This window comes from Diabrotica virgifera, chromosome 9, assembly GCF_917563875.1.
Source record: "Diabrotica virgifera virgifera chromosome 9, PGI_DIABVI_V3a".
Lineage (NCBI taxonomy): Eukaryota > Metazoa > Arthropoda > Insecta > Coleoptera > Chrysomelidae > Diabrotica > Diabrotica virgifera.
In genome coordinates, this window is record NC_065451.1 from 20,837,454 (window position 1) to 20,865,180 (window position 27,727).

The following is a 27,727-nucleotide window of genomic DNA, read 5'->3' on the forward strand; positions in this document are numbered from 1 at the left end:
AATATATTTAAAAATGATTTAATATATAGGGTGTTCCATTTAAAAAAACACAACTTTGGTTCGTACCATCGTTCCGCCTCACCCTGTATAATCAAAAATAATTTTAAATTATAGACGGCTTCGATATACATTAATTTTGTTAAAAACATTTTTTTGTATATCCCGTAATTTAGATGTAATCAAAGAAAACCAGAGGTTTGGCGCACCCTGTATATAATACTAGTGACGTCATCCATCTGGGCGTGATGACGTAATCGATAATTTCTTGAATAGGAGTAGGGGCCGTGTGATAGCTCATTTCAAAGGTTATTTAATTCTCTATTCAGAAATAAGAACATTAACATAATTATTTATACACGATGTACAAAAAGATTTTTCTTATTAAATTAATTTACACAAAAAGAAGAACAATTTTTTGCACAACATTTGTATAAATAATTAGGTTAACGTTTATATTACTGAATAGAGAATTAAATAACCTTTCAAATGAGCTATCACACGACCCCTACTCCCATTCAAAAAATCATCGATTACGTCATCACGCCCAGATGGATGACGTCACTAGTATTATAAATATGGCAAAAAGTCCTAATTTAAAAATAAAAATCGACCTGTCCGAGGATCTCTCTTCAAATTTGCCCATTCTCGAGATAATGAATTTATGCAAACTCAAACGTTCTCACTTATACCACAGTGTCGCGCCCGTTTGGTTAGCAATTAAAAAATAAAGGGCTTTTCGATATTGTATTACAAAGAACTCTTCGGGATTTCATCAATCGACGCGACGTTTAAAGAATATCTACCTACCTTAGCAACATTGAAAATTTCAGTTAAATGTCCGATTCAGGGTTAAAAATGGTCGATTTAGCAATTTTTAAACTTTTTAATCGCTTATAATATATGTCAAAACCTATTAACCTAAGAGAAAAGTCACTAAAGACCTTTTCTGTTTGTAATGATTCAAAAAATCTAAAAAAAACTTTGTTCGATGCAAAAAAATAATTTTAGGAAAAAAGCCTAATCTTTCCCATTCCCTGCAAGGTTTTATGCTGTTCAGAATCGCCTGTCATTGTACACATTTCTTCTAAATGACTTCTGAAACATATACCTAAATTTAAACCTTACAGGAGAAAGTTTATTTTTCCCCTAAACTATGCACTTTTCTATTCACCTGGTAGATACACGTGCAGGGCTGATGCCTGCCAGGTCATGGTTTTTAGCCTTGGTGTACCATGAGTTATCGCTAGACAAATTTCTAGCCTTACAGGAAGACCGTTAGTCGGAGGGTTCACTAGCTCTTAGACTATCACCTCCATTGGTTGTAAGCCTGACACATTTTTGGACCAACTAGTTCCATTTTCGCGAATAAAACTATACAATGAATCGAAAATGTCTTGGGCCAGTTGTAGTGGTGTTTAGAGTGTGGCAAAATAACACTTCTTCAACTGATCCATTGAAACTAAACCTTACTAAGTATAACAAATTAACTTTGTCAGCAATATCTAAACTTTCGTCTAATTGTAAAGAATAACAGTCATTTTCTTTCATAGCAGATATTAAACAGACAATTTATGTTAGCAGACATTTCCTTGATTCGACGTTTCACTGTAGTGTTGTATAGGGGTATGGTTCTTTTCATGAGGATTTTTCAGTGCGTCACAAATGATAGAAAAAAAGTTAAGTCCGTGATAATATAAATTTATAACATTTATTCTAACATGACATTTTAATTAAATCTGACAGTTGTCAAATTTTATTTGCAATTGAGCATAAAAACTAATCAATTGTCTTTATTGCATTTTAGACAAGGCGGAAACGGCGGGTTCGTTGGGAAAAATATTCCCATGAGATATTTTTGCATAATCACATTCGTGAGACATCCCAGAATGAGGATCAAGAAGTCGCCCACGTGAAAAGTGGCCAATTTTTTTTAACAATTTTTTTAATCAAATTGCAGAAATCAATATTTTTGGCCCGGACTATTTTTTTTTTAGATTTTTTGGACCATTCTGGACAAAAATACTCTTATATTTTTTCTCTAAAGTTGATCTTTTTCGAGTTATAAGCAATTTAAAATTTGAAAAACGCGAAAATGGCAATTTTTAAGAGTTAATAACTCGGTTAAAAATTATTTTTATGAAAGTCAAAAAGTGACTAAATCAAAGTTTAAAGTCGCCGCTACATGATCCTGAAGAAATCTGTGTCATTAATTTACTACTAAGCTGTTATTTTTAATTAATAAAAAAGAGCGGTTAGATCATATTGACGCCGCTGTAAATGTGAGTGCGAGTAAGATGCACAATTGGACTGCAGGAATGGCTTCTCTCTCGCACTCAGAATTTACAGCGGCCGCACACGTGCATGGCGAGTATTATTATTACTTAAAAATAACAGCTTAGTAATAAAATAATGACAAAAATTTCTTCAGGATCTTGTAGGGGTGGCTTTAAACTTTGATTTAGTCATATATTGACTTTCATAGTAATAACTTTTAACCGAGTTATGAAGCTTTGAAAATCGCCATTTTTCGTTTTTTTCAATTTTAAATTGCTTTTAAGTCGAAAACGATCAACTTTAGAGAAAAATTATAAGAGACCCTTTTTGTCCAGAATGGTCCAAAAAATTAAAGAAAAAATTGTTCGGGCCAAAAATATTGATTCTTGCAATTTGATTAAAAAAATTGTTAAAAAAAAATTGGCCCACTTTTCACGTGGGCGACTTCTTGAACCTTATTCTGGGATATCTCACGAATGTGATTATGCAAAAAAAATATCATGGGAATATTTTTCCCTTCGAACCCGCCGTTTTCGCCTTGTCTATTTATAAAATGGTATTTTCTTTGATTTGTATAGTCATAAATTGTACAGATTATATTCGTAGATATATTATATAATTAGTAAATATATTTTTTTCTATTATAGCGCCATCTATCGACAACTAGAATAATCACCGAACTAGAGTAATTACCAAAGTAATCACCGACGTGCCGTTTTTTCTGTCATATACAATTTAATGCGTTAGAAAGAAATCGAAAAACTGTGACGCGCTGAAAAATGCTCATGAGAAAAACCATATATATAATATATATACTACAGTGAAACGTCGAATCAAGGAAATGTCTGCTAACATAAATTGTCTGTTTAATATCTGCTATGAAAGAAAATGACTTTTATTCTTTACAATTAGACGAAAGTTTAGATATTGCTAACAAAGTTAATTTTGTAGATTTTAAACAAGCCTATAATTCAATAGATAGAACAATTCTACCTAATATATTGGAAGAATTTGGCATACCATCAAAATTAATACGACTAGTGCAAATGACAATGACAGAAACAGAAGCACAAGTATGTATTCAAGGACAGATCACTGATGCGTTTACGATAACGCAAGGACTGAAACAAGGCGACGGACTGGCTCCAACGCTTTTTAATCTTGTTCTTGAATATGTAATTAGACGGTTGACGGTAAGCGGAAATAACATACTTACAAACAAATCTACCCAATTAGCAGCATACGCGGATGATATAAACATAATGAGCAGAACAATGAATGCAGCGGAAGAAACCTACGTTGAGTTGAAACAGAGTGCAGAAGCAGTAGGGCTAGCAATAAACACAAATAAAACAAAACTACTCATACAAACCAGATCAAATAGACCGGCGCAACAACACTTTATTGACGATATAGAACATGTGAATAGATTCACGTACCTAGGAATGGATCTGGTTGCAAGCAGTGAAGAAGAACCGAAAATAAATAGAAGGCTTGTGCTGGCAAATAAAGCCTATTTCGCGATGGGCCACATATTCAAATCGCGAGACGTACACCGGAAAACAAAACTCCGGGTATATAAAACAATAATCAGGCCCATAGTAAGTTATGGCTGCGAAACATGGGTGGTGACACAGAAATCTGCCAATGCATTACATCTGTTTGAAAGAAAAGTATTACGTAGGATACTGGGCCCAATAAGTGAAAATAACAACTGGCGAATTAGGTATAATAGAGAAATATACGAGCAATATAGAGAACCAACTCTAGCACAACACACTAAACTGCAGAGATTACGGTGGGCAGGGCACGTGGTCCGCATGCATGAGAATAGAATCCCCAGAAAATTGCTGAATGCAAGGAAGAAGACCGGTTGGAAGACCTAAAAAGAGATGGGAAGACGAGGTCGATGAGGATGCCAGGAACTTCCTGGGAACGCGTTCATGGAAAAGAACAGCGGTAAATCGAAATGATTGGAGAAGCTTATTGAAGGAGGCTAAGGCTCGATTTGGGCTGTAGTGCCATTGGATGGATGGATGGAACAAAGTTAATTTGTTATATTTAGTAAGGTTTAGTTTCAATGGATCAGTTAAAGAAGAAGTCTTATTTTGCCACACTCTAAACACCACTACAACTGGCCAAGACATTTTCGATTTATTGGATAGTTTGATTCGCGAAAATGGAACTAGTTGGTCCAAATGTGTCAGGCTTACAACCAATGGAGGTGATAGTCTAAGAGCTAGTGAAAATCTATAGGTGGGCAGGTGATTAATTGTACAGGTAATAAATACAAACAAATTAAACAAAAATATTTATTAGTAGAATAAAAATATATCCTATACAATCGAAAATAATATACGAGAAATGTAACATTCGAAAAGTCTGTCTGATCGGACTGACATGCTATTTGACAAAAATTAGTTACACCTTATATAAAATATAATTCAAGAACCGTTCTTCTACAAAACGTCACCAACTACAACAGTATATCATCATGCAACTATTAAAGAAGCTAAAGACACGTAATATTAACTTTTATGAACATATTTGTATGACCATCTTTAGTCCTTATTTAAATCGAGTGCGTTGGATACAATTACCAATTGCCAATAGAACTTCATTATAAAGTAAAAAGTGTAAAAAGAATTTTTTTAGTGGTAAAAAATATGGAAGTCGAATAGTGTCAGATCTGCACTATAGTTTGGATGTTCGGGAACATTTTTAGTAAAAATGATCAACTTTTTTTGTTACTTGAGCTGTAATATTGTAGAAACCGTGAATCTTTACCCATGAGTCATAAATACCTGACGAAATACAATACAGACGTTTTAATCTGGGATCATTATATTCCACATGTTAAAATAGAGACAAAAAGGCTACCGTATGCTGCAAAACTAAAGAAATTATCTTGTTTTAAGAAATGTTTGCATCCATCCAAAAGAGATGGCTTTATATAAAATACATAAATATATCGCTATGTATAAAATGGCTATACCGGGTGATGAATTGGAAAACGGGCCATAGGAAACTCAATGTAAAATTCTAAACTGTTGAATTCCTGCTTCCCTAATTATTTTACATCAAAAGACATTAGAAACTATTTGTAGAGGATTGAAATCTGTATTGAAAACAACTGTTAAAATTGTTCTACGAATTAAACATATTCCAAAATTTTGTAAAAATGTACTACATTTTTCAGTTTTTCAGCCCAAAATTAGGCCACACACAGTGCAATAATGTGTCACAATGAAGTTATTATTTTCACATATTTTTGAACTGCCAATATTTTTATTTTATCATTTATTGTTTAAAAACAATACACTTAATAATATACCCTTAGTTGCTGAGAAAGTATTTTACTAATAATAAAGATTTTTTATTCAGTCAATGGTGTGAGCACTGTCAGTTAAATAGTCACTTGTGGCCTAACTTTTACACACATACCCTACTGTGGCAAATGTATATTTTTCAAAATTTTGGAATGCGTTTAAATCGTAGAACAATTTTAACTTTTGATTGTAATACAGATTTCAATCCTCTACAAATATTCTCTCATGACTTTTGATGTAAAATAATTAGGGAAGCAGGAATTCAACAGTTTAGAATTTTACATTGAGTTTCCTATGGCCCGTTTTACGATTCACCACCGGTATATAAAAGACAGTCGAAGATAAAATTAAATTTTTTAGGTAGCTAATAATATTTCACATTTGTTTACACTCCATACATACTATTTCGTATTTATTAAAATACATCCATGTGCAGTTTTAAATGATTCACGAACTAAAAGGTATTAAAACAATATGGCTAACCCTAAGTATGTACAGAGTGTAACGAAAAGGCAGGTCATAAATCACATATTCTGGGACCAAAAATAGTTCGATTGAATCTAACTTACCTTAATACAAATGTGCACATAAAAAACGTTACAGCCCTTTGAAGTTACAAAATGAAAATCGATTTTTCCCAATATATCGAAAACTATTAGAGATTTTTTATTGAAAATGGACATGTGACATTCTGATGACAGGAACATCTTAAAATAACAGTGAAATTTGTGCACCACATAATAATTTATGGGCGTTTTGTTCCCTTAAACCCATCGAATATTTCTATACGTTCCAAATAAATCATTATTGTGGTAGCCTTAGTTAATCACAATGTTTTTAAAACTTTTTTGCCTCTTAGTACGTTTTCGATATGCCAGTTGTTGTTATCGAGATATTTTGAAATTCACCACATATTTTTAAATGGTAAGTAAGATTATACAATATTATTTTCATAATAATGTAGAATTGTAAATATTTTACCTTATATTTTTAAGTCTACTGTATATATTTTTTTTCTTAATTATTATTACGAGCACGAAAAAAGGGTCTCACACATACGAACACATATTATGCCACATATGTGCGAATCGTTTGGAATCGGAGTTTAAGATAAACATTAGCCGCCTTGACTAATTTTATTGGTTTTCGTTTATTGAAAAAAGTCGGTACATACTTTAAACCAATTTTAATAGGTTGGTTCTCAGGAAAAAACGGAAAAGGGAGATAAGATATAACAGATTTTTATTTAGCGTAGGGGTGCGAGCGTCAGTCGATTTTAACATCAGGATCTAGACGGACGTGTTCTTTGGGAGAATAGAAAAAGACGCTTTAAGACGTAAAGAGGCGCTTTAAGACGAATATTATGACAAGCCGGTTATAATATTGATTAGACGCAATTATTTCCCAATACATTTCTTTTTATAAGAGCACGTAAATTTTGGTCGCAATTACACAAACACTTTTACATTTCGTCAATTTAATAGTATCTATAATTTAGTTATCTATTTTATTAATTAAAACTGTTAAACATCACACGGACTTTTAATACGATTGTCTTTAACGAATCCTACAATAATATTATCAGATCTCTATCATCTTGCTTAACCATTTAAAAATATGTGGTGGCTTTTACAAATTTTCAAAATACATATCTCGATAAAACTGGCTTATCGAAAAAGTACTAAGGGGCAATAATAATTTAATTGGAACATTTACAAATATTTGGGGTGGTTTAAGGGAACAAAACCCCCATACAATTTTTATGGGTGCACAAATTTCACTGCTATTTTAAGATGCTCGATCGGATAGCTCAGTGCGACTAGCGGCTGATCCACACTTCACTTCGCTTTGAGGTTGTGAGTTCAAGCCCAGCCCAGGCCATCGGAAAGACAAAAAGGCTAACGTGCCAGTATAAAATTCTAAATATGAATCTGGCGCTTAGACTGGAATATGCGGGCATCTGATCGACCTATGAGGGAGCAGTACGGCAAGGGATAAGGGCTTGCGGCTCGGTGATACTCCCCCATAGATCCCTACCGAAGGGCGTTGACGCCTAAGAACGGTGTAATACATTTTAAGATGCTCCTGCCATAAGAATGCCACATGTTCACTTTCAATAAGAAATCTCTAAGAGATTTCGATATATTGGAAAAAAATCGATTTTCATTCTGTAACTTCAAAGGGCTGTAACTTTTTTTATGTGCAATTTTTTTGTACTAAGGTAAGTTAGGTTCAAGCGAACTATTTTTGATGTTGTTCTGAAGCTATTTCCTTGTGGCATTTTTATAATTACGTATTTTTTATGGGAAATAAGCCACAATTTTACTAAAAAATGAATTTATTAACGTTTCGAAGCCCAAATTGGGTTTCGTTGTCAAAATACAAAATACTATTTTTGGTCCCAGAATATGTGATTTAATTTATGACCTGCCTTTTTATTACACCCTGTATAAAACTTTATTAATTTAGGCTGTGGGGTGGGGGGCGGACTTTAACTCATAATTTAAGTTACTGCTTACATACTTTAGCTAACTGTTGCATGTGAGATACACTATTTTATATTCAGATCATGTTATACGTTGACTCTTTATAAGGACCTTATTCACTTGTAAATCCCTTTAATACTGTAATTTGTCCGATAACAATTTTAATTAATCGACAAAATAAAGTTTTCTTTATATATCTATGAAATAAACAGTCCAATCTTAATATTAACAAATAAGTCTGCCTGGTCAGGCGTTCTTTAAAATCGTGCATTTCACTCTATCCGAATCAAGCCACAGATCAATTTGTTCTTATCTTTACATTTAAATCTTCTTCTTCGTTTATCGCTTTTAAATTTTACATTTAAACATAATAGGTAAATTTATCTGCTACCTATATCCCAAGAAAATACCATATACATAACGGTTTTATAAATATAATTCAATTATCTGATTGGTTTGAAGTTAATACTTTTATGGAGGTTTGGAAATCTACGAAATAAATATAAAGCTGATAAATCTTGCAACATCGCAATTCAAACACACTATCAATAGTTCTGTTCCAACTCGATACAAAACCGTTCTTGAGTCGTTACGCGCATGCGTAATAACGAATAATTATGCGCTGTAACACATTTTTCGTTACTGCGCATACTCGTAACCGTTCAAGAACAGTGTTGTATCGAGTTGGAACAAACCTATAATATCCCACAGTTTATAGATCGGGAGTTGATAGACAATGTTTTACAAAATTTGTTTAAAAATAATATTTAAAATGTAAATGTGATATTTATACATAAAAAATGGAGTTCAAAAGAGTACAGAGAGATTTCGTAATACAATGAATATATTAAGGCCTTTACTTTACAAAAGCAAATGAATGAAAAATAAGGTTATCGTGCGTATTACAGTGACTAAGGATCTCTTTCACACTTCTAGCCCAAGAGGCAGCGCTGAAAAATCTCTTTGAATTTACTAAAGCTGAAGTTTTCACAGTTGATTATTGTGATTGTGTAGAGAAACATACTGCGGTCGATCAAGCGAAACGAAAAACAGGGGTTACTGAGAGGGTATCAAAGTTGCTTTCCTACGAAGGTAATTAAATCCATTTACCAAGGCTGAAAATCAGTACACATATTCTAAATTAAATATAAATAAAAGTTATAGTCGGTCAGCTGTATGACGGGACAGAGCCGGTCGGTCGGCCCCAATGAATGTACTGGGTTATTCACTATATTTTGACCCCCTTGTAAACTGCTTTATTTACAGTATTAGAAAAAAATATAAAATACAAAAGTTATTCAATTTTTTAATTATGATTTTTTGACATATATATCGTACTAGTGACGTCATCCATCTGGGCGTGATAACGTAATCGATGATTTTTTTAAATGAGAATACGAATCGTGTGCTAGCTCATTTGAAAGGTTATTCAATTCTCTATACAGTACTATAAACATTAAAATCATTATTTATACAGGGTGTCCAAATTTTTTTTTTAATTATTAATTAAACAATTAATTTAATTAAAACATTTTTTTGGACACCCTGTATAATTTATCATGTTAATGTTTATATTACTGAATAGGGAATTGAATAACCTTTCAAATGAGCTAGCACTCGACCCCTATTCCCATTTAAAAAAATAGTCGATTACGTCATCACGCCCAAATGGATGACGTCACTAGTACGATATATATGTCAAAAAATCATAATTTAAAAATAGAATAACTTTTGTATTTTACATTTTTTTCTAATTCTGTAAATAAAGCAGTTTACAAGGGGGTCAAAATATAGTGAATAACCCTGTACATTCACTGGGGCCAACCGACCGGCTCTGTCCCGTCATACAGCTGACCGACTATAATAACTTTTATTTATATTTAATTTAGAATGTGTGTACTGATTTTCAGCCTTAGTAAATGGATTTAATTATCTTCGTAGGAAAGCAGCTTTGATACCCTCTCAGTAACCCCTGTTCTACGTTTCGCTTGACCTACCGCAGTATATTTCTCTACACAACCACAGTAATCGACTGTAAAAAATCTAGCTTTAGTAAATTCAAAGAGATTTTTCAGCGCTGCCTCTTGGACTATATTTTCCACTCACAATTCCCCAAAAGATTTGTGGCTAGATTCGGAATATCACCGGTTAATAAAATCTAAATATCACAAAAAATATCGACCGGTATTAGTTCGGCTGTATGCTGCCCCTGTTAGGAAAATTATTCAGATTCGATTTTTTGCACAAACTTAATGAAAAAGAGGTCCTTATAACAAATCTACAGGGTGCCAGGCGGTACCGCGGTCGAAAAATGTTAATGTTGTCGAAACATTCTTTTTAAACAAATTCAAAAAATAATTTTTTTCATTTTTACCAATTTTTTTATGAGCCTTTCTGGCTTGTCTTGTAAAAAAAGGTCTTGTGATTTTTCTCTAAAACTGATTTTTGTCGCGATTTAAAATTTGAAAAACGCGAAAATGGCCATTTTTCAAGGCTTAATAACTTCGTTAAAAATTATTATTACGAAAGTCAGAAAGTGACCAAATCAAAGTTTAAAGCCCCCCTACAAGGTCTTGAAGAAATTTTTGTCCTTATTTTATTACAAAGCTGTTATTTCTAATTATTAACAATGAGCGCTAAGCGCGTATTGAGGCGGCCGCCCATTATGGTGCATCTCTCGCGGACGGCCACCTCAATATGGGCTTAGCGGTCATTGTTAATAATTAAAAATAACAGCTTTTTAACAAAATAATGACAAAAATTTCTTCAGGGTCTTTAAGCTTTGATTTAGTCACTTTCTGATTTTCATAATAATTTTAAACCGAGTTATTAAGCCTTAAAATGGTCATTTTCGCGTTTTTCAAATTTTAAATCGCGTACAACTCAACAAAAATCAGTTTTAGAGAAAATCACAAGAGGCCAGAATGGCCAAAACAATCTAAAAAAATTTATCTAAAATGAATAAAATTGATTTTTTGAATTGAGCACAAAAAGCCTCTTGTGATTTTTCTCTAAAACTGATTTTTGTCGAGTTATACGCGATTTAAAATTTGAAAAACACGAAAATGGCTATCTTCAAGGCTTAATAACTCGGTTTAAAATTATTATGAAAATAAGAAAGTGACTAAATCAAAGCTTCTTAAAAACCCTGAAGAAATTTTTGTCACTATTACAAAGCTGTTGTTTATAATTATTAACAATGAGCGCTAAGCCCGTATTGAGGTGGCCGTCCGCGAGAGATGCACCATAATGGGCGGCTGCCTCAATACGGGCTTAGCGCTCATTGTTAATAATTAAAAATAACAGCTTTGTAATAAAATGACAAAAATTTCTTCAGTCTTTAAGCTATGAATTAGTCACTTTCTGATTTTCATAATAATTTGTTATTAAGCCTTGAAAATAGCCACTTTAGCGTTTTTCAAATTTTAAATCGCGTATAACTCAACAAAAATCAGTTTTAGAGAAAAATCACAAGAGGCCTTTAGTGCTCAGAAGAATGGCCCAAGGATCTAAAAAAATTATCTAAAATGAAAAAATTTATTTTTTGAATTTATTAAAAAAAAAATTGTAACAATTTTCCGACCACGGTACCGCCAGGCACCTTGTGGATTTGTTATAAGGACCTCTTTTGAGTAAGTTTGTGCAAAAAAAACTAATCGGAATAATTTACCTAACGGGCGCCAGCATACATCCTGGACTAAATTTAGTAGCAAAAAGCAAATAGGCTAAGGTCCGTAAAATGGGGTCCAGATTTTAATCCGCTTAAATCCCGAAATGGTTGCGCATGGCCCGACCTCGGAACAGGTAGAAATGGTCGATATTTGAAGGCGCTGTTGCCAAATCTACGGAATGAACTAAATTTGTTTAAAAAATCCAAGAGGAAAATAAACTTCCTGTAGCTGGCTGTAAAAATTCCTGAGCCGCTAAAATGTGTTGGGTAAAAACCCTTTAAATGTAAATGATTATGTTGTGTTACATATTTATATAAAATTCAAATGATATTATAGATATGAATGGATGTTACCCAGGGCAACACAGGACTCTTCCCACGATGGTGATGCCTTGCATGCCTACCAGGCATGCAATTTTTGGCTTTTAGAACACTGATGATGGATTTCTTAATCCGAAAACGTTTTGTCTCATTGTGACCCTTATTTAGGGTATTTTAAAATATACCTTTTACAAAAAACATAGTATTTTTTTTAATTTGTTTCTTTCTATTATTAATTGAAAATTTATTTTAAATATCGTTTAATAATTATTACAAGACAAGTAAATAAAAAGTAAATCTAAATGTTTAATGTTTCTCAATGCAAACCACTGTTTACCCAACTTAAAAGTGGAAGAATATCCACACAATTGAACTGAGTATATTCGGGAATATTCCTCCCCCCGAATTTATATTTGTACTGTAATTTGATTTGAATATGACTTTTAACCCTCTGTTAACATGTCTTGTAACTATTATACGATATTTAAAATAGATTTACGATAATAAATTTTCAATTAATACTAGAAATAACTAAATTTAGTTTCATTCTGAAGATTTGGCAACAGCGCCTTCGAATATTGACCATTTCTACCTGTTCCGAAGTCGGGCCATGCAATCATTTCGGGTTTTAAGCGGAATAAAATCTGGACCCCATTTTACGTTAGCCAGCAAATATTATTATTAACACAAAAATCTACGGTTCGTGCAACTTTACGAACTGTTCCAGCGTCTTTGGTATTTGATTTGTATATGGGATTTTGTTCGTGGCGATGACCGTTGCGCAAACGCACTTTAGAGATAAATACTGTAACAAATTGATGTTGCTCTTTTGCTCGGGTTTGAGACATTCGATGGCTTCTATTGGTGCTTTGCCTTCGATATTTGGTATGTCTATGTGAGCGCCGTACTGGAGAAGGAGTTTGACTACCTGAAATTAAAAGATTAAATCAAATCATATATTACATCATTATAATATCTGAAATAATTCAAAATAAATTATTAGAAGTAAACTGTAACATAAACAGTACATCAAGTGTGTCAATCTGAAAAGGTATTGTACCCTCGGAGATCGGTGTAAAAAATTTACACCCAAAATAACAAAATTCAGTTTGGCAACACTGTGTGAATGTTGTTAGTAACATATCCCTTTTAAGATCAACATAACTGTAATTTAGTCCAGACAAATTACTATATTGTTGTGCCAACAAAAATGAGATTTTTCAACCAAATGTTTCAAATATGATGTGCAAAATAATTTTGAATTAGTTTCTGCTAATGAGCTTGGTTTTTTTGTCATTAAAGGAGAAAATTAAATGTATTCTTTATAATCATTATCGTCCAGTTCTCGTCTTATTATCTTCACTGTACTAATATCCGTCGACTAATTTACAATGATTAATGCGATGTTAAATTAGCTTATCGTTAGCGGCTTCTGGAATGTCTTACACATATCTAATTTCATTGATAAAATGCGCAGTCCCACCGATTTCCACTTGAACATACCACCCTCTATAATTTGGTCACTACAGAATATCTAAAAATATGCAAAAACACGTCAAAGAAAAGGGGGTTGAGTGATACCTCATGTTAAAGGAAGTTCAACTATCTTTTCAAAAATACCACATACATTATATTTCTCTAAATAATTGATGGATTCGACCGTTACTTGATGGAAGTTCATTTTATCTAACAATAAAACACTGAAAACGTTTGTTTTCTATACTTCCACAAAATTTATTACAACTATGTGACTACAGCTGTTTCGGCAGAGTGCCTTTCTCAAGTGATTTAGATTACTATGGGTTTGCCTTTTTAAAGTCTTTAACTGAAGAGGTTGAGGAGTGGGGAGCTGTTTGTCTCGAGTTGGTCATTCAGAATTATATCCGTATTTTTCAATTTATTAATTTCCATAGATTCTAATAAAGATAGCTTAAGGCCTTCTTTCTTAAGGATTATTTCAATGAACAGTTTGAAATTCTGCATATTCAAGGTTTTAGGTTTTAAACCACGCAGAACTTTTTATTAAGAATCACTTTTTTTCGTAAAATTAATAATAAAAGAGTTATCTGAATTGAAATAACTGAAAATACTGTTCAAAAAAATTTTCAATTAGAAGGATGTAATTGCATACTAGAATATAGTTTTTAATTCCAAACAACTTTTCATAATAGCAATATTGTGAAAAATAAAGCTACTTTACTCTTGAGTGAAATTTAAACTTTTGGATATACCTAGTATAATATTCAAAAAATTTGATATTTGATGGTTAAATCTTAGGTTTTGGACCATGCAAAGCTTTTATGAAGAATTTTCGTAAAATTAATAATAAAAAAGTTTTCCATATGGATACAACTTACAGGGACATACTGTACTAAATTGGTACATGATTGGTGATGATGGTGATTACAAAGAGATGCCTATCCTAAATAGCGACCAAATACCTAGTGCGTCCTGTCGCACTAGTCGCACAGTTTTAGATTGCAGCATGCAGTCTAGGTATTAATACATTTAAGGTTATGTTAGGTTAGGATAACGTTTTAACTTACCTCCTCTGAGTAGTTATACGTGAGCGTGCTGATGTGCAAAGGCGTCTGTCCTTGTTCATTTCTTTCGTTGACAGATGCTCCACATTCTAACAAAAAGTGGACTATACTGGCTTTCGGGAATATAATCTAAAAATACAACAAATAGCTTCTGGTAACATAAATAGTTGTAAAATACGGCTGGTAAAAAAAAAACGAGTCTAATAAAGTCCAGAATAATCTCTAGGAAGGTTAACAAAGATATAAAAGAAAAATTCATATGTATGATGGTGATGGCAACCTAAAAGTAGTTCATATACATCTACAGTTAGGAGCACATTAAGAAATTTAAAATATAATATACAGTGATGAGCGCGCTTATAACCGGCAAAATAGCACAAAAGATGGAAAACGTATTAACTTGTGAGATAAAAAGCAATGAAACTAGTCGAGCTGGGACATTTCGCGATGTTAACCTATACATTTACATTATATGGATTGTTTCCCACCTTTAGACGTATCGCACGAGTTTGGAAACTACCACTGTCACAGTGACAGTTTTAGTTGGCATACTCCTCTGACACGTATAAAGGTGGGAAACAGTCAAAATAATGTAAATTTATACGTTAATATCGTTAAATGTCCCAGCTCGACTAGTTTCATTTCTTTTTATCTCGCAACTTAATACGTCTTCCATCTTTTGTGCTATTTTGCCGGTTATTAGCGCGCTCATCACGTATACACAACCAACGTTATATGGAATTAACATGTATTTAAACCAATATTTATTTATTTTGAAAAAATTTAGTTATTGTTGAGAAGAATAAAGGTTTTTATTAAAAATAAACAAACCGATAAAACATTCAGATAACATAGCTCGGTACATTATAGATTATTTCCTTTAGTTGTAAATCGAACAGAAATAAAGAAACTAACTTTTGCGTTCAAAAACGAAAATATGTAAGGTTACTAGAAACGCATAGGGAAAAGATTAAAATCTTTCAATAATATTGGTCTTGTGGAGCAAGGAATGTATTCAGGGGTTGTGTCAAAAACCTATGCTAGGTATTAAACTGGACTTATAACAGTTGGCATTACGTAATGAGGCGATATAAGACTTACATTACGTTAGCGAAATAAATAAAATACTACAGTATGCGGCAAAATAAACAGTACTGTAATGAATATTGAAATGATTATGATTATTTACATACAGTGCGTCCATAAAGTAACGCATTAATTCATTATTTCGTAAACCGATAATTTTCAGTAAAAATCCCGAAATAGGTAGATTTTTATTTTTAAATTACGATTTTTTGACACCTATATCATACTAGTGACGTCATCCATCTGGGCTAAGTGATTGATGACGAAATCGATTATTTTTTTAAATGGGAATAGGGGTCATGTGATAGCTCATTTGAAAGGGTGTTCAATTCTCTATTCACTAATATAAACATTAACAATTATTTATACAGGGTGTCCAAAAAATATTTTTTGTTAAATTAAATTAATTGACACAATGTACAGTCGGAAAAATGAAAGAATACCCATGAACGATCACATCAATCACTTATTTTGTATTTGCTGTCTTTTTCTATAAATACCACACGTTTGTTATAGAAAAAAGAATGTGTGTGTACTATGTACGCACGTAAGAAGTTATACTTCTATTATATAATTTCAAAGAAATAAATATACTTAACAGGTTATTTGTATTTTATTTAATTATTAAACTAACTTTCCTACCCACCACTTAAAAAAAGGATATGAATCGTCCGGGATTTGAACCCGGATCTTGATCTCCGGTCACACGCCCTACCACTGAGCTACATTACTTTTGCTTTGACAGGTTACAAGATTTCTCATACATACTGACAAATTTAATAGACCAAAAGTGCAGTATACAAAAACACTTTAAACATATACTTACTATTATTATAAAATATGTATCTTATTCCCGCGGAAGACAAATCCAAAGACCCAAAAATTCTAATAAATAATACATTTACTAAAAACACTAATATATCCTTTTAATTACTTATTTGCGCTGACAGCGCTGATACATACATATCTTGAAAGATTAGCAACAAACTACATACTGTCTGTGTGCGCATACGCCCGGCATTATAAAATTTCACTCTCGATCGTAAAGAAGTATAACTTCAAAAAGATAGCAAATACAAAATAAGTGATTGATGTGATCGTTCATGGGTATTCTTTCATTTTTCCGACTGTATGTAATCTATTTAATTCTAAATACATTTTACTGTTGTCAGAAAACAGAAAAAAAACATTTTTCTATATTTGAAAAATAAACATTGATTTTCGCTTAAACGAAATGTTAAAACTGCCAAGAGGCAGGTGGGCAGGTTTAACATTGAATTTAAGCGAAAAACTATTTAAATGTAGTAATGAAACAAAAGTTATCAAATTCAATTGAATTATACTAGCATACGATTTATTTTAATCTTTAAGTAGGTTTTTATTTTCATATTTGATATTTTAGTGTATGTTTCTAAAACCAGATTATAATTATTTTTTTGCAAAAATTTTTTTAATAAAAAATACGCAAAAACGTAAGATCTATAGTTTTTTTAAAATATCTACAAAACGAAACATATTAGGTACATACAACCTTATACCAAAAGAATAGTTGTAATATTTACTACAAAATGCAAAACTAATATACTCATTTAAAAAAAAAATGAGAAAATTTTGTATTTGCAAATAGTGATCATACTGTATATTTTATGACTAAAAGTAAAAGATATTAAATTATTTAAAAATAACACTATATTATAAAAACTTTGACGTATCACCTAAATTTTTATTACCTTGAAAACATAATCCACAACCCTATAAATATTACCATTTTTCACAATAAAAATGTAAATATTTCGAAAATTATTAACTTTAGGCCTATAGACCTTATACAAATTTTTCATATTTTTAAATAATATATTCAAAAATGATTTAATATATAGGGTGTTCCATTTAAAAAATACAACTTTGGTTCATACCGTCGTTCTGATTCATCCTGTATAATCACAAATAATTTTAAATTATAGAGGTCTTTGATACACATTAGTTTTGTTATAAACATTTTTTTTGTATATCTCATAGTTTAGCCGTAATCAAAGAAAACCAGAGGTTTGGCGCACCCTGTATATTAAAAAAAAATACTTACAATAGGTTCCTCGTTCATAAAATAGTTAGATCTGATCGTATTCAATTTCGAAACGCACATATGCAATATCGTATCTCCTAACTGGACGCATCTAATGTTTTTCCTCACAAAGTTCGTTATAGCAGTTCTCACTGACGCAACTTCATCCTCAGTGGACATGGATTCTACCATTAGGTAGATCAGATGGGCGATACATTTCAACAGTTTGTCGAAGAAATCCAGTTGTCGCTTGTAAACGGGTCTTATGTTTAACAGTAGTCGAATTTCTGAAAAAAAAACAAAAATTGAGGACTGGATGGACACTATACTTCATCCGACTTCAAGATAAGCTCCAGGTTACCGTGATCGATGGGTATATCGCACCGTCACAGATTGTCATTGGTTAGAAATTAATTTTAACCAATCACAAGCTGCAACGTCACTACACACCCACCAATCAAGGTGGCCTCGAGCTTAGCTTGAAGTCGGATGAAGTATAGTAATGGTCGAAGTACAAAAATTAGAGTTCGAAAATGTAAGCAAAACTTACTGTAACGTTTTTGCTTAAGTTATTAATGACTTTAAATACTTAATTTATTTAGGTTTTTATTTTAATTTGTTTACATTTAATTTTACTTTATTTACACAACATTATTTACACTAAAATTATAATTAAAAAGCCACAGGACCTGGAATCATCCCCATTGAATTAATAAAATTCAGACCGTCAGTAGTACTAGAATTGTTGGCGGAGATCTTTAATAAATGTCAATTCAAACAAAAAAATATTCCAGAAGATTGGAGCTTAGCGTGTATAATCTTAGTTCGGATTTAGAAATGCTCAAGGAACCAGAGAAGCATTATTTGCAGTAAATGTGCTAATACAGAGATGTTTAGATGTAAACCAGGACATATATGTCTGCTTCCTAGATTATAACAAGGCATTCGATACGGTGAAACATAATCCGTTAATAAAACTACTGAGAACAAAGAACATCGGCACACGGGATATAAGAATAATAAATAATCTGTATTATGAACAAGAAGCTGTCATAAGAATAAATAATTTAAACACCAATAAAATAAAAATCAAAAGAGGCTTTAGACCGGGCTGTGTCTTGTCGCCATCACTGTTTAATGCATACTCAGAAGAAATATTCAAAAAAGCATTAGAAGATGAAGTAGCAGGCATAAAAATAAATGGCCTACCCATATGTGAAATTAGATACGCCGATGACACAATACTAATAGCAGAAACTATTACAGATCTACAAAGAATTTTAAATAAGGTTGTTGCAACAAGTGAAGAATTTGGTCTGTCACTAAACATAAAGAAAACGAAATTCATGGTTATATCAAAGAAAAATATTAGAAACATCAATCTACACGTAAATAATAAGACGATAGAACGAGTTCAGAATTATAACTATTTAGGGACGAACATTAGTGAAACAAACGATTATACCAAAGAAATCCGAATTAGACTAGAAAAGGCTAGAAGTGCATTCACTAATATGAAACAAAAATTGTGTAGTAGAGACCTCAGCCTAGATCTTAGAAAGCGAATACTAAAATGTTATGTATTTTCTGTTCTTTTGTATGGTGTGGAGACCTGGACCCTCAATAAACAATGCCTCAATAGATTGGAAGCATTTGAGATGTGGACGTATCGAAGAATGCCGAGAATCTCCTGGACAGACAGAATAACCAATGAGGAAGTACTAAGGAGGATACAGAACAGCAGGGAGATACTGGATTCCATCAAAATAAGAAAACTTCAATACTTGGGTCATATAACACGTGGTGACAGATATGAACTCCTAAAATTAATTATACAGGGAAAGATTCAAGGAAGGCGCAGCATAGGTAGGAGAAAAATGTCCTGGCTGAGAAATCTCAGAGAATGGTTTGGATGCAGCTCAACTGAACTCTTTCGGGCTGTAGTGTCGAAAGTGAGAATAGCAATGATGATTGCCAACCTTCGTCGCGGAGATGGCACGTAAAGAAGAAGAAGAAGAAGAAGTGTATAATCTCTATCCACAAAAAAGGAGATAAAAAGGAACTGTAAAAATTACGGAGGTATAAGTGTTATTAGATCATTGGTGAGGTTGTACGGTCGGTTGATAAAAGAACGAATATGAGGAAATAGAAGATCAGAGTGGATTACGTGATGGCAGATCTTGTGTTGATATTATATTTGAACTTCCAACAAATTATAGAGAAAAGAACAGCCAGAAATTTACCGACTCGTGTAGTGTTCGTTGACTTGAAAGAAGGCCTATGAAGGCTCCTTCTGTCACAAAAGGCATAAGACAGAGATGCTCTTTATCCCCAACTCTATTCAAAATCTATATTCAGGAAGCATTAAACAACTTGAAGTGAAAATGCACAGGAATGGGAATATAACTTGCAAACAAGTACAAAACAAATATTTTCTTCGCATACAATTAAGTGAATATAGCAAACGATGAGGAAGACATGGATTATGTGATTTGAAAATTAACTGAAGAATACGAAAATTGGAGACACAATTAACATAAACAAAACAGAATATCTTTAGAATAAAGGACGAAGAAAGAGACCCACAACTCTCGATTGGGGATATAAAAAAAAACGAAGAATTGAAATCCCTAGGAACAGTGATAGCGAAGGAAGGAATATCGAAACAGGACATCCAGCAGAAAATACAACAGGGCCGAAATGTGGTACAAACGCTAAATGCGTTACTTTGGTCTCCTAAAATTAGTTTACGAACAAAAATGACAATCTACAAGTCGGCTGTAAAAACAATTTTGACAAACGGATCTGAATGTTAGTAAATAACGATGAAAAAGAACAAAAAACTAGAAATAGAAGCGGACTATCTGAGACGAGCGTGTCGGATATCGAGACTTGATCACATCTAGGTCTGGATCCCGCGTATGAAAAAAAATTGATTAATAGCAAGCTGACAATTTGTTAATAGCTTAAGGGTATCTAGTCGGATAAACTTTGATATATGGGAACACTGGAACAGGGGCAGTTTTAATTGTGGAACAGGTTAAGAATTTGGAACGGTCAGACCACGAAAACGTCATATAAATTTTGTCCGACAGAACTTCCAATTGATTTGTTACCCTTTCAATAAACTCTCATGCAAAAATCAGACTGCTATTTATCACCTGTCATAATTCCTGTCATTTGAAATGTTCTACGTGTTCCACTCATTATAATTCCCATTTGGTGATAAATAGCAGCCTGATTTTTGCATGAGAGTTTAATGAAAGGGTAACAAATCAATTGGAAGTTCTCTCCGACAAAATACATGTGACGTTTTCGTGGTTTGACCATTCCAAATTTTTAACCTGTTCCACAATTGAAACTTCCCCTGTTCCAGTGTTCCTATATATCAAAGTTTGTCCGACTAGACACTCTTAAGCTATTAACAAATTTTCAGCTTGCTATTAATCTATTAATGAGCAAATAAGAAGAAGAATAGGAAGGATTTACAATACCGTAGATACAATAGAATCCACACAGCTTTTATGGTACGGACATGTAATGCGAATGAAAGACGAACTATGGCCAAAACAGGGCTACAACTATGCTCCATGGAATAGAAGAAGGAAAGGAAGACCAGCATTAGAATGGAGAGAAAGAATCAGAGGAATAATGAGAGATACAGCCATAAATAATAATAATAATAATAATAATAATAATAATCCCCTGTGGGATAATAATAATTCCCTGTGGGAGTTTTTTTGTCAGTTCTTCTATCAGGCGCGGCCCCCTGCGAATGGGGGATGCTTTCTGGGTATTCGTAGCGCCAATACCCAGAGAGTAGCAGGAATACTTGCCGTGGAACAAAAACTGACACCTGGCAGTAGGTATAAAATGCACACCCATGAGAATGGAGAATAATAATTTGTGTTTAGGATCGCTGCCTGGGGATCGCCAGGGCACGTCTGGAGCCGGCGCTGGACGTGACAGCATGCGGGACGTCGGTGGCAGGGTGTTGAGGAGGCGGGCCCCTGTCATACAATCAGCTACAGCCCAACCACAACCACAAGCGAGCCAAATAACAACAAGAGCTCCACCCGCCGAAGGTGCTGCGCTGGATCATCAGCCGGCGCTCACTCAAGCGGGACGACCGAGGCAGCGCATGAAATGGACTGTGTCCATCAATGAAAGCATTTTGCGCTTCTATTATAAGGTGACAAGCCTCGGTCAAGAAACGATCGGCTACAGACAACAGCTGTATGCCGAATTTTGCAGGGAGTACCCAGATATTCAAGTATCGGAGCAAAGAGTATCAGATCAATACCGGGTAATCATAAGAAATAATCTTATCCCAGAGACTAGACGCGATGCCATCAAAAGCGAAGTCGAACGGGAGATTAATAACCAAGACCTAGTTTTAGATCAAATCCCTAATGAGATCCTTGAGGAGCAGATTCCTGAGATTCCCATACCAGAAACTCAACCTGACAATACACAGCAGGAAAACAACGAGTTGCGCTATAGTCTAGAAAACGAAATGGCTGGTGCCGTACAAGAGTTTAATGGAACAAATCCACTTAGCAGACCACCGCTACCACGAATAAACTCTTGTAAGAAACTAGGTGCGCTGTTACAAATTGTGAACACTAAAGTCCTACCCAATTATGTCGTAGAAGCCCACACATTGGAATATCTGCATATGCTAATCTATTGTGCAGCAACAGCAATTGCCAATGTAATGGGCGTTAAGATCAGAACACGACGGGGTACTAATAACGGAAGGACTGGTAACAGAATTGCACCATGGGAAAAAAGACTTCTCGGAAAAATTGAATTACTGCGTAGGGATATTGGTCAAGTCACAGAATATATAAGAGGTGTAACAAGTAGAAAAGTCATTAAGAGAGCTGAAGAAATAATGCGGAGCACTGCAAGACACTCGAGATACGATCCAGAAAATAACACAGCCCAACAGTGTCTGGATACATTAAAACAAAAACTCTCCGTCTATTCAGGACGATTAAGAAGGTATAAAGTTAGTAACAACCGAAAATGTGACAATGCACTTTTTGAGAACTCTCAGAAGGCGTTTTACCGAAAACTCAATTCCACCGTAGAAAGTGTCGACAAGTCTTACCCAAGCCAAGAAGAAATTCATGAGTTTTGGGGAAATCAACTTTCCACGCCAGCTGCTTTTAACAACAATGCTGGCTGGATAGAAGATACGACGCACAACTGTCACCACTACGTCACTGCTAACTACGAACCATTCACGACTGAAGAAGTCTCAAATGTCATCAAAGAGCTTCATAACTGGAAATCTCCTGGACCAGACGGAGTTCAGAACTTCTGGCTTAAAAAGTTTTGGAGTATTCATGAGTGCTTATCAACGTTAATTAATCATGTTATTTCTAATCCGCAGGAATTACCATCATTTCTAACTCAGGGAACTACTTATTTAATACCCAAGGATCAAAATAACACCCAAGATCCATCCAAGTACCGCCCAATTACTTGTCTTCCAACTTTGTATAAATTGGTCACATCCTGTGTAACCCGGCGTATCTACCAACACTGTGCTCTAAACGATATCATAGAGCCTCAACAGAAAGGATGCGCTAAGGGTTCCATGGGTTGCAAAGAACAGCTTATCATCGATTCAGTCATTTCTAACCAGGCATTCACTAAAAAAAGGAACCTTTTTACTGCTTTTATTGACTATAAAAAGGCCTTTGATTCAGTACCGCATGAATGGCTAATAGATATTTTGAAAATATACAAAGTCGATGATAACATAGTGACCTTTTTAAGGCAGATAATGAGAGATTGGAAGACTAAAATTCACCTCCAAATACCTGGTGACAAAAATATTGAAACCGAAAATATCGCAATCAACCGGGGCCTGTTTCAAGGAGACTCGTTGAGTCCACTGTGGTTCTGTTTAGCTTTGAACCCCCTTTCCCAGCTATTAAACTCCACTGACTCAGGTTTTAGCATTAAAAGCAATAATACTGTAGTAGCGAAGCTCAATCATCTGTTGTATATGGATGATTTGAAATTAATGGCTTCCACTCGAGAACACCTAGAAGAGATGCTAAAAACTGTAGAAACATTCTCTAATGATATTAGTATGCAGTTCGGTCTAGACAAGTGCCGTGTTTTGAATATAGTCAGAGGAAAGGTACAGCCCGGTGGATTCGATATGCAAAATGGCCAGAACATCGAGGCCATGGGCGATAACGATATGTACAAATATCTTGGAGTAAAGCAGGCGCGGAAAATTGACCATAAGCAAATGAAAACTGAGATAACTACTGAGTTTATAAGAAGGGTAAAACAGCTACTTCGTTCACAGCTTAACAGTAAAAATTTGTTTAAGGCACTGAACACCTACGCTTGTTCCGCGCTTAGCTATTCATTTGGTATTGTTAAGTGGACAAAAACGGATATAGAAAATCTTCAGCGAAAAGTACGAACACACCTCACAAAGGCACAAAAACACCACCCTAAAAGTGCAGTAGAACGAACGACATTACCCCGGTATTTAGGAGGAAGAGGACTTATGGATATAGGTGAGCAATTAGATAAACAGATTGCTAATTTAAGAACTTATTTTCAGATGCAGGCTGAGACATCTACTCTACACCGCGCAATTTGCGCAGTAGATGAAACAACTCCGGTCAAATTGAGGGAACCAGAAATGCGCATAGACCACCTTACTAAGGACGAAAAACTGCGCACCTGGATGGGTAAACCTCTGCACGGGCGACATCCCAATGAGGTTAGCCAAGACTATGTCGACAATATAGCGTCGAACTATTGGTTGACATCAGGAAAGATGTTCCCTGAAACGGAGGGTTCATTACTGGCCATTCAGGATCAGGTTATACCAACCAGAAATTACCTGAAATATATCGTCAAAGACCCTCAGGTTCAAAACGACAGATGCCGATATGGATGTCAAGCCCAAGAAACCATCCAACATATTACAGGGGGCTGCCAGGCATTTGCTGCAACTGAATACAAGGAACGGCATGACGCAGTGGGAAAAATCCTTCATCAAGAGATAGCTAACAAGCTGGGACTTCTCCAAACGGACCATCTCCCATATTATCAATACGTTCCTGAGAGTATGCTTGAGGATGGCAACTACAAGCTATACTGGGACCGCAGTGTGCTCACAGACCAAACAGTGGCACATAATAGACCAGATCTCGTACTAGTTAATAAATTAACAAGACAAACAACACTAATTGATGTGGCGATACCTAACAACAATAATTTACGTAGTAAATTTACTGAAAAGATCGCCAAGTATAGAGATCTGGAAATTCAAATACGGAGACAGTGGAGAATGCAAAGTACGCAGACTATACCTATTGTTATGTCTACTACTGGAGTCATTCCGAAGACCCTCCTCGAAAGCATAAAAAAGCTGGGTCTCAATGAACATATTTATAAGACCATGCAGAAAGCTGTACTACTTGCGACGGCCAGAAGTGTAAGAAAATTTTTGGGAGATACACCTGCATTCCAAGTCACCTAGGGCTCGATAACACGGAAAGAGTCCCACCAGAGCTCAATCCTTTTGATACCGTAGGTATCTGGGATGAGTCAATTTTCCCCTCAAAGGGAGTGTGAGCCGTATGGCTAAATCTGGATAATAATCCTGTGTAACCCGGCGTATCTACCAACACTGTGCTCTAAACAATATCATAGAGCCTCAACAGAAAGGATGCGCTAAGGGTTCCATGGGTTGCAAAGAACAGCTTATCATCGACTCAGTCATTTCTAACCAGGCATTCACTAAAAAAAGGAACCTTTTTACTGCTTTTATTGACTATAAAAAGGCCTTTGATTCAGTACCGCATGAATGGCTAATAGATATATTGAAAATATACAAAGTCGATGATAACATAGTGACCTTTTTAGGGCATATAATGAGAGATTGGAAGACTAAAATTCACCTCCAAATACCTGGTGAAAACAATATCGAAACCGAAAATATCGCAATCAACCGGGGTCTGTTTCAAGGAGACTCGTTGAGTCCACTGTGGTTCTGTTTAGCTTTGAACCCCCTTTCCCAACTATTAAACTCCACTGACTCAGGTTTTAGCATTAAAAACAATAATACTGTAGTAGCGAAGCTCAATCATCTGTTGTATATGGATGATTTGAAATTAATGGCTTCCACTCGAGAACACCTAGAAGAGATGCTAAAAACTGTAGAAACATTCTCTAATGATATTAGTATGCAGTTCGGTCTAGACAAGTGCCGTGTTTTGAATATAGTCAGAGGAAAGGTACAGCCCGGTGGATTCGATATGCAAAATGGCCAGAACATCGAGGCCATGGGCGATAACGATATGTACAAATATCTTGGAGTAAAGCAGACGCGGAAAATTGACCATAAGCAAATGAAAACTGAGATAACAACTGAGTTTATAAGAAGGGTAAAACAACTGCTTCGTTCACAGCTTAACAGTAAAAATTTGTTTAAGGCACTGAACACCTACGCTTGTTCCGCGCTTAGCTATTCATTTGGTATTGTTAAGTGGACAAAAACGGATATAGAAAATCTTCAGCGAAAAGTACGAACACACCTCACAAAGGCACAAAAACACCACCCTAAAAGTGCAGTAGAACGAACGACATTACCCCGGTATTTAGGAGGAAGAGGACTTATGGATATAGGTGAGCAATTAGATAAACAGATTGCTAATTTAAGAACTTATTTTCAGATGCAGGCTGAGACATCTACTCTACACCGCGCAATCTGCGCAGTAGATGACACAACACCGATCAAACTGAGGTAACCAGAAATGCGCATAAACCACCTTACTAAGGACGAAAAACTGCGCACCTGGATGGGTAAACCTCTGCACGGGCGACATCCCAATGAGGTTAGCCAAGACTATGTCGACAATACAGCGTCGAACTATTGGTTGACATCAGGAAAGATGTTCCCTGAAACGGAGGGTTCATTACTGGCCATCCAGGATCAGGTTATACCAACCAGAAATTACCTGAAATATATCGTCAAAGACCCTCAGGTTCAAAACGACAGATGCCGATATGGATGTCAAGCCCAAGAAACCATCCAACATATTACAGGGGGCTGCCAGGCATTTGCTGCAACTTAATACAAGGAACGGCATGACGCAGTGGGAAAAATCCTTCATCAAGAGATAGCTAATAAGCTGGGACTTCTCCAAACGGACTATCTCCCATATTATCAATACGTTCCTGAGAGTATGCTTGAGGATGGCAACTACAAGCTATACTGGGACCGCAGTGTGCTCACAGACCAAACAGTGGCACATAATAGACCAGATCTCGTACTAGTTAATAAATTAACAAGACAAACAACACTAATTGATGTGGCGATACCTAACAACAATAATCTACGTAGTAAATTTACTGAAAAGATCGCCAAGTATAGAGATCTGGAAATTCAAATACGGAGACAATGGAGAATGCAAAGTACCCAGACGATACCTATTGTTATGTCTACTACTGGAGTCATTCCGAAGACCCTCCTCGAAAGCATAAAAAAGCTGGGTCTCAATGAACATATTTATAAGACCATGCAGAAAACTGTACTACTTGCGACGGCCAGAAGTGTAAGAAAATTTTTGGGAGATACACCTGCATTCCAAGTCACCTAGGGCTCGATAACACGGAAAGAGTCCCACCAGAGCTCAATCCTTTTGATACCGTAGGTATCTGGGATGAGTCAATTTTCCCCTCAGAGGGAGTGTGAGCCGTATGGCTAAATCTGGATAATAATAATAATAGCGTTTATTGTCCAACAGAATCCATTTACAGGACAAAATATTACATAAATAAAAAATTAAATAAAATATTAGTAATTCATAGGTATCGATAATAACAAAAATTTTACAAAACTAAATTTGAATCTAAAGAAATAAATTATTAATCACCTAGGTAGATCTTGGCCATAGAAATCAGTTGCT

The 27,727-nt window shown here is 34.6% G+C and overlaps 1 protein-coding gene across 3 annotated transcripts in view; it reads right to left on the reverse strand.

The window, feature by feature from the left end:
- Positions 1–4,572: 4,572 nt before the first annotated feature.
- The window catches only part of LOC114331195 (protein fem-1 homolog CG6966), a 144,421-nt gene continuing 121,266 nt past the window's right edge, over positions 4,573–27,727 (reverse strand). For all 3 annotated transcript variants that reach the window (XM_050661644.1, XM_050661643.1, XM_050661645.1), the window contains 3 exons: positions 17,793–18,058; positions 14,627–14,752; positions 4,573–13,008 (listed from right to left, as the gene is read on the reverse strand). In XM_050661644.1, coding sequence (XP_050517601.1) covers positions 12,775–13,008; positions 14,627–14,752; positions 17,793–18,058 — 626 coding nt within the window. In that variant the 3' untranslated portion in view covers positions 4,573–12,774. The remainder of the gene's footprint in view (positions 13,009–14,626; positions 14,753–17,792; positions 18,059–27,727) is intronic.